Genomic DNA, 14,702 nt, shown 5'->3' on the forward strand with positions numbered 1-14,702 from the left:
GAATTATATAATAGATCAATAAATTTTACATTAGAAAGAATAGTTAATATTAAAAGCATCTTGTCATATGTTGAAAAATATTTTAAAAAATCACAGAAAATAACAAATTTCTCTCTTTATTCAGTATTTACACAGCGTTTTTAGTTTCCATTTTCTCTAAAATCTCAGCACACATATATGGAAGGTATTGCATTGTTTACACAGTTTCATGTGCATCTCTGCTTCCTGAAGTCAAATATATGGCACGGTTTCACAGAAAACACAGACATGGACAATTTTGCAAGCTGCTGCATGTGATTGATGCGTGCCACCGCTGATGAACGTGCATTTTGTCCACTTACAAGACACAGATGTTTTCAAAAATGTCAAATAGAGCATGTTGTGTCACAGCTGTGGCCAAGATGAATGTATGCTAATGTGCAGATAGTTTTCAGGTAGCTCAGAGACAAGCATTTCTCTTCATTAATACCCATTATGTCAGTAATTTTCAAAATCTGATCTAGTACTGTATCTAAAACTATAGCCAATTAGCACTTTTGACTTACCTTTTCTTTTTTAGTGACACTAATTTCTTTTCATACCAGTTCTATTGTAAACCTCTAACAAACAATGATTATAAGCATACCTGGGTCAATATATAATTGCGGGACTTTTTATAACATAGTTGACAGGCATCAGCGTTGACATCTTTGCTGTTTTCAGGCCTAAAATCAACAACCAAACACCACATGGTATTTTTAGAGAAAGAATCTTCTAAATGTTATATGTACAATTCAGTAAAAGTGAAATTAAAAGTTATTTATAAAGATATTGTAGTAAACCTGTTGACATGCCATAAATCCACACTTGACTCACACACTACTTTATATAAAATAAGTCAGAAAGCCTTGGAGTCTTGCCAGTCTTCAGGAGGAAATGACATCATGCTTAGTATGTCATGTGATCTGGAATTAACACACTTCCCTGAGAAGTGTTTTTGTAATGGGTAACTTAGTTGAAAGTGATTTCTCGGACACAGATACAACTTATTTTCCATATAAATGTGATATATTGCCAAAAAAAGAAATATCTGTCATGATTATCTCAACTTGGTAAAAAGAACACTATCAAAACAATTTATGAATGAGCTCATTTTATTATTGTTTAGTTAATTAGTAGGTCGTTGTTATTGAATTCGGACGGTTATTTAGTTGACATTTTAGTGATAGCCAGTCATTTTTATGAATAAATGATTGTTTCTATAATAAATAATTATGGAATTTGTAAAGACATGATCATAATCAACATAAAAAGCTATTTTTTTTTTCTTTTAATAAAAATGTATGTAAGATATCTCCCATGGACTTCAAAAGTCCCTCAGTTATATATTGGCCCAACTAAACTGCATCTTCTTTCCTTCAAAATCAGGCTTTGCTCGCAAATCCTGTCTTCGCCGCTGCCCTCGACGAGCGTCTAAACAGCACCGGATTGACCGCCGAGATGATCCGCAACTTCTTGTACAACGGGCCTCCAGAAGATCGGCCGCCCGGAGCTCCGCCTTTTGACTGGAGGGATGCTTATAACAGCACCACCCAAATCCTGCAGCTTATCTCCAAGTTCCTCGGCGTATGTATTTCATTCTCCTGCGCTTTGAGTAAATGTGAAACACCTCACAAACCTAGCTGCCACCTCACTCATGCACCAGGAGGTTAAGTGACCTCTTAAAAGATTTGATCTAAAAAAAAAACCCAAAAAACTAAACAAAAGCTTCTCTGACATTTAAGGTTTTCTTTTAAACATAAATCTCTCTGCTAAGGGACATTGGCAGCAAGTGTATTTTATTTCTGCCCTTCCACTACAGTTCTTTCTTTCTTAGCCTTTCACTCTCTGTTATTTATTCCGTTTACCTGATATTACCCTTGTGATTTCTGTGGCTGGAGTTGCCATTAAAAAATAAGTGCTCCGTGACCTTTAAAATGCTGAAAGAAACTGTCTTTTGCTTTAAATAAGTTAAATTCTTTTCTGGATTATTGGTTTGCTAAAAACATGATTTGCAAGAGCTAACTTTAGCTGCCTCTTGCAGCAGCATCTTATATACATAATTTGCTGTTTTTTATTTGATTACCCGACATATTTTCCCGTTAAAGCTCAAGACAATGATCTGGCAAAAGTGTTGCTACTCTGATATAATTGATTTCATTTATTCTTGTGTCTTTCGGCTCACAACTGTCACAACTCTGGCAAAACATCAGTGCTGCTGCAGTCTATAAGCAGGCTGCTTTGCATCTAAGGCACAATGTGTCCATGTTTAGCACAGTGCTTTTTTTATTCTGTTTCCTAGCTCTTTTGTTGCGGTGTCTATGCTCTGCTATTGTTCAAACCGAAATCAAGGCTGCAGTTTTCTTTTTATCTTTCTCTTTCGCTCAGCTTTTGTGTTTTTTTTAAAGAACAAGCAGAAAAAAAGGCTTTTGGGTCTTTTGTTCATTAAACTTTAATATCCTTGACTTAACAAACTGTCAAATACGCAGAAAGATCTGTCACTACACTCCTTCCACGATAATCACCAAAAAACAAAAGCATTGTTATTGGCCAGACTGCAGTGAATCTGAAATGGCATCAAACACAGTGGCGTCTCTAAGTAGGAACACACACATTGTCGACAGTGATATATTGATTGTGGCACAGTTTGCAACAAAACCCTCATTTTCTCTGCATTGTGTGATCAAATGCATGTACAAAGCCCATCCTCACCCCCTGCCACCTTCACATATGTAATTGCTATCCACAATCAGGTAAAGTGGTAGCTATACACAACATAACGCAGTCTGTTTCCTGCCCTAATGTTAATTGCAGAACCAAATTCAACACAGGTGCAGCCAGTTGATGCTAGAAGTCACACAGTTAGTAAAATGAAGATCATCTGAGTGCAGCGAATGTGTCTGAGTGATTGTAGGTTCAAGACACCTGTATCTGGAAGGTCCAGTCACTGGTGAATCAGTACTCCTGACAAAAAACACTCCAAAAACTTCAGTGAAAAGGTTATTGAAAAGCCCGTCTGGGGATGGAAACAAGACAGTTTCAAAGTCACTGGAGTGCAGTTGAATTCATCATTGAGAAATAGAAACAATATGACACATTTGTAAATCCATAGGGCCACCAAGACACCTATGACTCCCTCTGAAGACTTTACCGGCTTGAACGGGGTAAATAATAATAATCGCTGATTTTAAATTTTGTATTTTTCATTAATTGACATTACTTTGTAGAAATCGGTTTTCCCTTTGACATGAAAGAGTCTTTTTTTTGTTAATTCTTGTCAGAAAGGGCAAATTGGTGGTGATTCAATGTTGGAAAGCAATTAAGGGGAAGACTTTCAAAGGGAGCGGATAATTTTTATAGCCACTGTATGATAAAGGAAATATCTTTTGTCAGTTTATCACTGAAGAGTGTACTTGAAGGATCCCCATAACATTAAAATATAGTTTGCAATTTACCACCACAATAGTCTATATATGCTATTTTGCTGAAAATATAATGAAAATTTAGATTTTATTTTTTATGACTAATCTTAAATAATTTGTAATGTTTTAAATCATCTTCAGGCACTAATAAACTTCCAGCAATGGTCCTTTGTCAGAGTATTCTATGCATCCTTAGATCAAAACCAGCTAACAAATGTCAAATAATTGAGAGCAGAAGAGGGTAACAGCCTGATAAAGAAACTATTTGCTACTATACTTGAAATAACAATAGGTGAGGGAAAATTATTAATTTTTGTGTTAATTTATGGTCATTTTATAACTGGCCTGGCTTCAAAAAACATTGATGAAACTCCAAACTTTATTCATTTTCATGCATTTACTGTTTCACAATTTAACTGATCAAACTCCAGCGTTCATAAAGCATAAATAAGAACAGAAATATGTATGTAAACAGCACAAAAGCTCTTTATAATAGTATAGTGTCAGATGACTCTGGTCAGGTGCTTATTGAGGAGTGTGTATTCAACATTAAGCACACTTGAGCATGACCCCAATGTATCAGCTGTGAAGTCTTACTAACATGAGCAAATAAAGTTTAAAGTGCGTTATCTTCAACAGGACTGATAGGGAGCACTTCTGCTGCCACTTGACCACCGCATTGCTCATATGTTTGTATAAGTCAATGAGATCCACTCCTGTTAATGTTTTTGTTTATATATTAGTCAGCAGCAGCTTGGCCACTGTAAGCATCCACGTGTGCACCACTGCAGACTGAATTAGGCCAAGATGGGATTGGAAAGCTATCAGCGGCGCCAGTTTTTCAGTTTCTTTTGGAGTCAGATTATTGCTATAAGACAGAAAAAATCTCCAAAATGCAGAAACAGGAATTCTCAGTCACCTCTAGGAACATATTTACTTTTAGGGCTTGGAAAGGCTCTGAAATTCCAGTTAACCTCAATATTCTCGTAGGAAAGACGCCCTGTAATTGTTGTTAGCATGTAGCCCCTATTGCCAGGGTTATGTCGAACATTTTCCTTCCATGTGTTTCACTCAGCACTTGTCCAAACTTTGGGCTCTTGTAACTCCTCACAGCAGTAGCATAAATATTCATTATGTAGAACATGATATTGTACAAAGATCTCTACGTGTAGAAAATGTTGATAGAGCTCAGATTTTATTATATATTGAAAATAAGTGTATTGCAGTGTTCTTCTACATGGAGAAATTCTTACTTTTGCACAGTCGTCTAAATGTATAAAATAGAAAATAATCATTTTAAAATATTTCAAATGTAGAAAATAATTTTATCGCACAATCTTCTAAATGTATAAAAATATTAATATGGCACAGATTGTTCTAAATGTAGAAATATACATTTTTAACCAGCCTTCTAAATTCAAAAAATATATTTTTTGCACAGTGGTCCACTATATGTCGAAAATATTAACATTGCAAATTTTTCTGAATGTGTAAACATATTAATATGGCACACATTGTTCTAAATGTAGAAATATACATTTTTTGACCAATCATTAAAATTAAAAAAATATTTTTTTGCACAGTGCTCTGCTCTTCTATATAAAATAAAATAGTAGTATTGTACAGTCTTCTAAATGTGAAAAAAAATATTTTTCACTCTTTTAATTGTATAAAAATTTCTAATATTATTGCACAAATTCTTCTAAATGTAAAATATTATCAGAGTCTTCTCTATGTAGAAAACATTACAAAGAGCATAGAAAATATACATTTTGCAGCCTTCTAAGTGTAGAAAATAATGATCTGGCACTGTGTTCTTGTATCTTGTATATGTGGCAATTATGAATTTTGCAGTAATGTATAAACATATTTATATGACGCAGATTGTTCTGAATGTAGAAATAATTACAATATTAAATTTTATTTATATATATATATATATATATATATATATATATATATATATATATATATATATATATAGTGTTCTTATATATCAATAATGTCTCCTAAATTTAAAAAATAAACATTTTGCACAATCTTCTAAATGCAGAAATAGGAATTTTGCACCATCTTTTAACTATGAAAAAAAAATTAATATTGCACAGCTTCTTCTAAGTGTAAAATATAAATTTTAACCAGTCTTCTATATGTAGAATTAATTTTAATGTTGCAGTCTTCTAAATATTGCAACCTGTTCCTCTGTATATATGTAGAAAATGTTGATATTGTAAGGATTATTCTCAAAGTAGAAAATATTGATATAAACTTGCATTCTCTTATCCTTCTAGGAACATATTGATTTTATATGGCACATAGTAGGTAATTAGAAAGGCTCTGCAATTTCAGTTAATCTATATATGTATTATTTATATGTGCAAGTAGCCGCTGTTGCCAGGATTTTGTCGAACATTTTCCTCCCTCATATTTCACTCAGCATTTGTCCAAACTTTGGGCTGAGGGTCTGATATATTCGCTAGTATGTGCCGAACAAATGGTGCCGCTGTGATATTTGTTTCCCACCCTTTGCCTGATATAGAATATGGACTCCTCTGGGAAAGAAATGATAAAACTATTGCAGCGCCACGATGTGTGGACAGCTGTCAGGTGTGACTGCCTCCCAGGACGGCGAGCTCATTATCGTCTCATGAAACGGGGGATGAGGCTACAGAACAGAAGAGTGCTAGCGACGCTGTATCTCATTTGCTTGTCTCTGCTGAAGTCCAAAACATTTCCCACCCCTGGCAGCGCCACATAATTTGGAACGACACTCTGTGTGGTTGAGTCGATAGCTGAGTGATACTTTTTTTTTCTCTTGCTAAATATCCATCTGCTGTTCTGCCAGTGAGTTGATGCTGGCCTCTGCTTTACTCTTTTCTTTTTGTGGATGCTGAAAGTTTATATGAAAAGAGAATGAATTGCTGTGAAAGTAAGACACTCGTGTTTTTGTTGACAGTGTTTCGATCTGAATAAGTTCGAGGCAGCTCCCACTGAAGGCCATCTGGTGACCAGAGCCTTGGATCTGCTGGGAAATGATACGTTCTGGGCTGGTTTTGTCTTTGAAAACCTGCAGGAAAACTCCAGCGACATCCCTCCTTACGTCAAGTACAAAATCCGCATGGACATCGATGAGGTGGAGCAAACCAACAAAATAAAAGAAAGGTGCTTAGCCTCTCTGTATTACACCTTAAAGTCAATTAAAATGCTACATGTGCCAACTGAAAAACTGTTACCTTAGTTTTTTCTTAGTGGCTTTCTTCATCTAATAGCTATTAAAGAAACAGTTTGACATTTTGGGAAATATATTTGCTCTCTTGCTAGATTGGAGAATTGGTACTGTTTTTATGCTAAACATGGTAAAGCTAATAGATACTTTAGCAGTAAGAAACAGATTGACTGAACCAAGTTTTTTGCTAATTGTGTCCTGACTCTACCGTCATGAATATCTTTAGCTTTATGACTGGAAAGGTAATTAATCTGCCTTTGTTTTTTCTAGCTATGTATTATTTTTTGCTACTATGTTTTAATTTTGGAGCCACTGTTACAAGTCTTTTGCTAAGCTAAGCTAGTTGCATGCTGGTTCTATTATAGTGTTTAAATTTAGCAGCATTAAAGTGGTATAAATTCTCATCGAACATGACAAAAGCACTTTTTTTGGTACAATAATTTTATTATGTTTAATGAAACCTTACCAAAATTTTACCTTCATTATTTATCAGAGCTGCAGTTCATTGGAGGGCATAGAGGTGGAATGAAATTTAGTGCCAATTTTTTTTCCAGTATTTTGGAGTCTCAACTTCAAGCTTTAAATTTCAGGGATGTAGCTAAGTTTGCAAATGTCAAAATATGCATATATTAGAGAATGATCTTGACCCACGAGGAATCCTGCCGACAAGATGATCCTGGTATCAAATGTAGGCTAAAATCAGACCTTTCATTTGCTATAGCTAACTAACCACCTATCACACATGATATGACCCTCCGATTGATACAGAATGCGCCTTTTGAAATGTTGAATTATCCCAAAACAAAAAAACACCTCCAGGGTGCCAAAGCTTACAGTTTTACTGTTCAAACTCTGATACATCCCATAACATTGATGCTCAAAGTTGGCTAAATGAAAACTATGACTCCTTGAGAGGATGTAAAATTGATTTGAATGCAATTTCTAAGTCAAGATCTCAGGCGTGTTTTTTAGGCCTAAAAATTTAATACAAATCTCTGCTCCTTGAAAGTATGAGACTCAGAAATTATAGAAAAAATAAATGTGTTTGTACTTTAAAGAGCTGAAAGTACTCATTATATGAAGGTAGATTTTTGCATGGCTTTATTGAATTTGCTACAGTTATTGTAGATTTTTAAAAAAAGTTAATTCTGAGGGAGTCAGGTTGGAACTTTTTTATAGATTTGATTCATTTTATATAGGATGACTCAACCAGAAAGCGAAGCATGTTTCCCACATTGTCAGCAGTCCTCCTGTAAGCCCAAACTTTAATGATTTTCTTCTTTCTTTTGACCAAAGCGTGAGGTCTTTTGAAATCTTTTAAAGTTTACTGTTGGTCTATACGACCTCTAAAACAATTGTGCTACCCTGCCTGTATTTCTGACCCCTGTGGCTGTAGTTTACATGCCCTTTGCTAAAACACATCACGGTCTGTCTTCTTTTTAATAAGGTTATGGTCTCCCGGAGCCCGAGACAACTCTGCCAGCGACCTGCGCTATATATGGGGCGGCTTCGCCTACCTGCAGGATATGATGGATCATGGCATTATACGAGCGCAAACGTCCAAGACCCAACCGCTCGGTGTTTTTGCCCAGCAAATGCCGTATCCGTGCTACGTGGACGACGTGTGAGTACAAAAGCTATTCTCTGTGTGATTAGAGGAAGAGGAAGAGGGTATTACAGCAATACATTTGTGCTGTCTCCGGGGAGTTGCCACTCTCTGCCACCACATACTAGAGTTATGGTCTTATCAGTCACTTTGGCCCTCCAGATTTCCCTGCGGAGGGATGTTTCCTCCTATTTGTCTAACTTACCCCTTTCTTTAATATCTCGTGCTCTGACAGAAGAAAAGGCAACGATAAGGGACTCTCTTAATAATGTCGTTGTTAAAAGTAAATAATAAATATCCGAAATATTCAGGGATGGAGAGGAAGTGAGTGAAAGGGGACAGAAACTATCGATTTTAGTCAAACCACAGGAAATTCCTGAATTATTTACCACTTAGAGTCCCTTTCCTCCTTGCGTTTCCTTCTCAAGCAAGTGAGCGCCATGCAAATATTGATTGCGCTGCTGCAGCACCTGCGTTTTATCTATCGATAGCGCCAGCTTCTATCGCGTTGGATCATTCACCTTGGGATGCAAGTGATGTGGTATCGCGCCGAATCTTTCCGCAGCTAAGATTTCCTCAGAGTCTGGGAAATTACTCCCATCCACACGGCGTTATGATCTCCATTAATAAAGGGGAAAAGCCCAGTGATGCCATCAAGAGAAAAGATAATTACCAGGGAGATTTAGGTCCAACAACACAATACACATCCAGCCTTTCAGGAGACACAAAATCTTCACAACCCGTGGGAAAAAACCTAGAGATGAGCGATCTAATTTTAAAATATTATTTGCTTTGGATTTACAGTGAATCAACCTTCAGGGCGGGTGGTTGGATCAACATATTTAAAGAGGCCACGGCAAAAAGAAACGTGAAAATTATGACTTTAAATGCATTTACGGTAGTGCTATTGTTGAATTTTGAATTCGAAATCCAGAATCAAAGTGTCTTTATTGATTTGATTTTCATCATTTTGAGTCTCTGTTCACTATTAAGTTAATTTTTGTATTCACACTGTGGTTCGAAGATTAAATGCAGTTTGACTGTATTGCACGCTATTTTGTTGCAGCTTCAGTAAACTTTAAAACACAGAATTCGCATTTGTTTTAACTGCCTTAGTGGGTGCACTCGGTTCAGCGCGCCAGACAACAAGATAGTTTCTGCTAATTGGAGTGGAGCTGAACTAAATGCTGCGCCCAATGGAGATCTGAAAGCAGTAGTGCCATTTTAATTTGACAAAAAAACAAAATAATCCTTCCAATTCATTACAGAATACACGCGCAGCAGATTTAAAAAGACTGGCATCTTCACCAGTGTCACCAGTTGTCTTTGTTGTTTTATTATTATTGTTACATATTTGCACATATTTGCTGCCATTTACGATAAATTGGACCGTCATGGTGCGGTTTATTTCCTGGCCTCGTTGCTTCAGCGCCCATCTTTGTAAAGCAAAAGACTAAAAAATGCAGATGATAAATAGGAGCCGTAAAGCTCTGCAATACTCAGAGCCCCACCACCATTTACTATTTCTCCTTGTGAGACATTTGGGCGTTTCTATAAATGATTAATAATTGAAAAATGCTTTTTCGTTCATAAATAATTGAGGGTGAAATCACACAAAGGAAGATGCGCTAAAACACAGAGAGGCAGCGACGGAGGGGAAGAACTTTGGTGGTAATTATTTTCATCTGAGTGTCGCCGGGCAAAAAGAAGGAGAGGACATTCGGATAGACGTGTTTGTGCTGCAGTTTCTTTCTTAAAATTTAATTTTAAAAAACACCAACACTTAAAGATTTTTGCGTATAGTGTTAAAGATTTGGTGTATGTGCAACTTATGAAGAAGAAAAAGTGTGTTGGCTACATTAAAAATGTGTCATTCATGCAAAATGTGATATATTTTAGCAGAATTTCTTTATTTTAACCACACATTATGTTTTGACAGAAGCTCAGTCAGCTGCAGCCCACTCCATCATTCACTTCTATTATCGCATTCTTATCTTTGCTCCTTTCCTTTTCAGTCGCACATAAACAATATTTCTACTTTGCTGATAAACTTCAGCTAACAAGCCGCCATTATCTGTACTGACCCCAGCACTCATCAGAGCTCTCCTTCGAAATCATTTCCTTTTTGTGTTTCTCATTTCCTCCTCAAAGCTGTCGCCAGTAGTGCACCCAGTGAACTAGCAGCAATCTGGGCCCCTCCAACCACAGCTGACCTCGCTGGCATTTTGAACTGGAGATAACCAAACCGCATAAGCTCCCACTGTCTTCATATTCACACTGTGCACAGGCCTGCGATGACAGTGTGGGATAAAACTTGACCCCCGCGGGGCCCGATAGCACATAAACCAGTTCTTTATCACCGGCCTCTGTGCCATTGCACGCTCCCGAATCAGAGGCATGCCTTGTTTGGATCCTGAGGCGGTGCTCCCCATCAATAGGTCTTTCACATCCGCATCGGGCTTGATGTTGGGCTATACAGGCCTGCAGCGATGGACATGAGGAATATTCCAGTTCAGGGTGTGCTTTTGTCCATCTGCAGGAGCTAATTAAACTCGTGCAAACTCGTACTACTCAGAGTAGCATTATTACAACATCAGAAGCTCCTAACTAGCAATAAATCAGCTGTTGATGCTTTGTTTTATGTCTAAAGTGCTTCTGCTGTCTTAGTGACATCTGAAAATAGTCCTTGCATGACTGTATTAAAAGAACTCTTTGTAGCCTCAGTTCAGAAAGGGGCTTTTAATACTTTATGCTGTAATTCCAGCTTCCAAGAGTGGTTTTTCCCTGCTTACAGGGGCCAGAGATTCATATATTAATAATAACTCGCATAATAAATTCACACACCGGGACACTCAGCTTTTTCGTCTGTGTAAATGGTCACTATTGATATGCTAAATGGTCAGAATGCAAAGCCAGAGTCTGTTGCAATAAGAGTTGTGCTTGATGTGTCTCTATACATCCGATCCTGTTTTATTCTTTGTAGCATCAGACTGAGGCCCAGTAGCACTTTCTGTTTGCTGTCCAACCAGTTAAAGGACGTAAATATAGAATTAATATCTCAGCAAACAGCTATGAGATGAGATAAGATTGGAAAAGATAATCCTTTATTAATCCTGCAGTGGGGAAATTTGCAGTGTTAAAGCAGCAAAGAGGATAAATGTAGGGACATGAGTATAAATATATAAATAAACAAGAAATATACATGTCTATACAATAGAATAATATACAATATAACTGTAATGATAAGTGGAACAGGCAGTGCTTTCATATAGTGAGTTCTGTTATGCTTAGAAAAATATTGTTGTAGCTCAGATCCTTTCACATGAAGAAAATAGTTTTTTTTCCACATTGTTCTGTATATAGAAATAACAGATATTGTACAGATTCTTCTGTATGTAGAAAATATAACTATTCCACAGACTCTTAGAAATGTAGAAAATATTGATGCTGCACAGAATCTACTATATAGTAAATAATATTGCACAAGGTTCTTGTAAATGTAAAAAAATTCATTTTGCAGTCGTAGAAATGTAGAAAATACTAATATTACACCGTTTTCTTCTATGCCATATGTCTAACATTAATATTGTGCAGTCTGCAAAATGTAGAAAACAATATTATTCTTCGATAGTGCAGACTCTTTTATATGTATAAAATATTGCACCGTCGTCTAAATGTAGAAAGTATTGATCTTGCACAGGTTATATTATACCAAAAATGGAAACTAAATATACTAACTGGCCATTCAAGTTGAACACAACTCTTAATGGCCAGTTAGTATATTTTCCAATGCTAGCATAGACATATGGTTGTGGCTGGATTATGTTTTGGTGCCTCACATATAAATGAAAGTGCGGAGAGGGCAGAGTTGTAGCTGTTGTAGTTGCTGATGTGCTTGCGACAGTCAGAGGTTCTGAATGTTGCACAGAAAAGCGATGGTGAATAAGTAATGCAATGTAAAATCAGTTTGCACATTTTCTTTCTGTAGAAACCTTTATAACCTGTAGGCTGCCTTCATTTTATCCTTGAGAAAATACTCTTTATTCAGTATTAATATGTTACCGCAAGTAACTTTCTAAAATGTGGTGAATTTAACTTTTCATCATTGCAAACCTTTCTTTAATCTCTTTGAAATGAAGTGCCCTGATATTACTTATGTTGCGAATTAGTGCCGTATAAATAAAATTCACTGAATTAGACGCCTAAACACTGTCATCCAAACCAATCAAAACTTAAATCGTAGCCATCATGAACAGAAAAAGCAATTAGCTTGAATGACATACAAAAGATTTTATTCCATGCCTAATTGAAAAATAGCAGAGCATATTTAGATGAAAAACTTCACATTTATTGAAATTTATTGAAAATATTTAAAAGTATTCAGACCCTTTACTGTCAAATTATAAAATAAACCAAACCCTGAAGTCAAAGAAACTGTCTGTGGACCTTTGTGATGCAATTGTGGCGAGAAATAGATCAGATAAAGGATAGAAAACAATTTCTTGTTCCCAGGAGCACTGTGGCCTCAATAATTGGGACATGTTTTGAACCACTCCTGAGCAAGAAGGGTCTTAGTCAAAAACCCAGTGGATTGGGCTTCAGGAGTCAGACGTGTCCTCTGACTTTCTCAGTGCTTCTTTCTGGCTAGGAAGAAGACATCACTATGAATTTACAAACACTTAACTCTGAGAGCAGGAGGGAAAAGACTGTGTGGTCTGGTAAGCTAAAATTGAACTCTTGGTGCAGAAGTCTGACTAGTAATTCTGACTTGTATCACACCTGTGTTGAAATAGCGTGGTGGCAGATACAAATGCAGAATCATGCATGGAGAAAATCAGTTACAGAGTCCATGTAAGCTGAGATGACAATATAGTATCTAGGGCTGCAGCTATCGATTATTCTGGTCATTAATCGCGTAATCAGATTCCTAGCTTGGCATGCATGTTACAGCATCAAAAGTGGAAGTGAGCGTGCTGTGCAACAGAAGTAACGCCCTGGTGGAAGACGGGCAGACATCTGTGGTGTATTGTACAGGGATATTGTACATATATAGTACAGGGTTTTTTAAATAAAAAACTCTAACTCATAGAAACCCCACATGTATTTAGTTGATGATGCAGAAATCGCATAAATATGTTTTTATGTTTGGTTCGTTTAAACTGCTGCTACTGCAGCTTGTAGAACACAAATAAGAAAAATTATTAGTTTATTTATTTATTACAGAGAATATTCAATCAAAAACTAAGATTAGTTTCATTTTGAATATATGAAGTTTCATAGTTTTATTGTGCAGCTGTCTGTTAGAAATAATCAGCTACATTGATCGGTAATATAAATACATTACGCACATTTATTTTTTCTACCAGAATTCCTGTCTTACATTACTAAAATAATAATTTCATAATATCCAGTCACAGCTTTTTACCATCATAAATTTTCTATTCCTCATTGTTGTCCATTAAAACAACCTGTTGACTAAAGCAGCTGAACACGATCGATTAATTTTGTGTTGAAAACGAGTCAAAGGATTGCTAAACACTCCTGTTTGTGTGACGAGTTTGAATCAGAAAGTCTGACTTAACAAAGAAAGTTGAAAGCCACCTTCATCCCTGTTAACTCTGACTAAGGTTTTAGTTTTTGTTGAGCCGATTTACACAAAGAAAGTCTGACTATGTCAAACTGCCTTCATAGTTCAGCCCTCTGATCTGTTAAACCGACGCCGTAAACATGAGAAAAGCTGTGCTGGTTAAAATAGAAATGTCCCGTCAAATTTAAAATCCCCTTATAATTTATTGATTATAGGTCCTGGTCCGCAGAGGATGAAGTCTGGGTCTGGACTCGGACTGTGGTCCGCCAGTTAGTGACCTCGGGTATAGTATGTAATGGATTGAACAAAACCCCGATTCAGAGAATTTTGCCTTAAGGGATTTTAGGAATTGAATTACTCGAATAACTTGAGGAATTGTTTCAGCCCCACAGCATCCATTACTTCTTTCAAATTAAATGGGCAAAAGCTTAAAAAACAGAAGAAAGCAACTAGTTACGGTCTGAACTGATGAAAAAATGTAACTCTTGGTGCAGAACTCTGCCTCATAGCATAGCGACAACTACGAATACAGAAAGATGCATGAAGACAACCAGTTCCAGAGTCCATGTAAGCTGAGAGGACAGTATAGTATCCATTACTTTATTTCAGATTAAATGCACTAAAGTTGTAGCTGTCCAAATACTTGTGGTCTGAACTGTAACTGTACTGTCTAAAGCCAGCAGACGTCCTCATGCTACCTGAGGATCAATTAATAATTTGACTCACTTTGATGTTTAAAGAATATATGTAAAAGATTTTTTTCTAGAGTGAACCACAACCTGAAAAATGCATCTTATTTCTCACAAATCTCACTTTTTTCCTTTGCAGTTGTTAATGTTTAAA

General features: G+C 36.4%; 1 protein-coding gene across 1 annotated transcript in view; it reads left to right on the plus strand.

Annotated features, from left to right (window-relative positions):
• Positions 1-14,702, plus strand: part of LOC111565691 (phospholipid-transporting ATPase ABCA1-like) — a 197,552-nt gene that overhangs the window by 43,852 nt on the left and 138,998 nt on the right. The window contains exons 12-14 of the mRNA XM_023265879.3: positions 1,408-1,605; positions 6,397-6,602; positions 8,114-8,290. Coding sequence (XP_023121647.2) covers positions 1,408-1,605; positions 6,397-6,602; positions 8,114-8,290 — 581 coding nt within the window. The remainder of the gene's footprint in view (positions 1-1,407; positions 1,606-6,396; positions 6,603-8,113; positions 8,291-14,702) is intronic.

This window comes from Amphiprion ocellaris, chromosome 23, assembly GCF_022539595.1.
Source record: "Amphiprion ocellaris isolate individual 3 ecotype Okinawa chromosome 23, ASM2253959v1, whole genome shotgun sequence".
Lineage (NCBI taxonomy): Eukaryota > Metazoa > Chordata > Actinopteri > Pomacentridae > Amphiprion > Amphiprion ocellaris.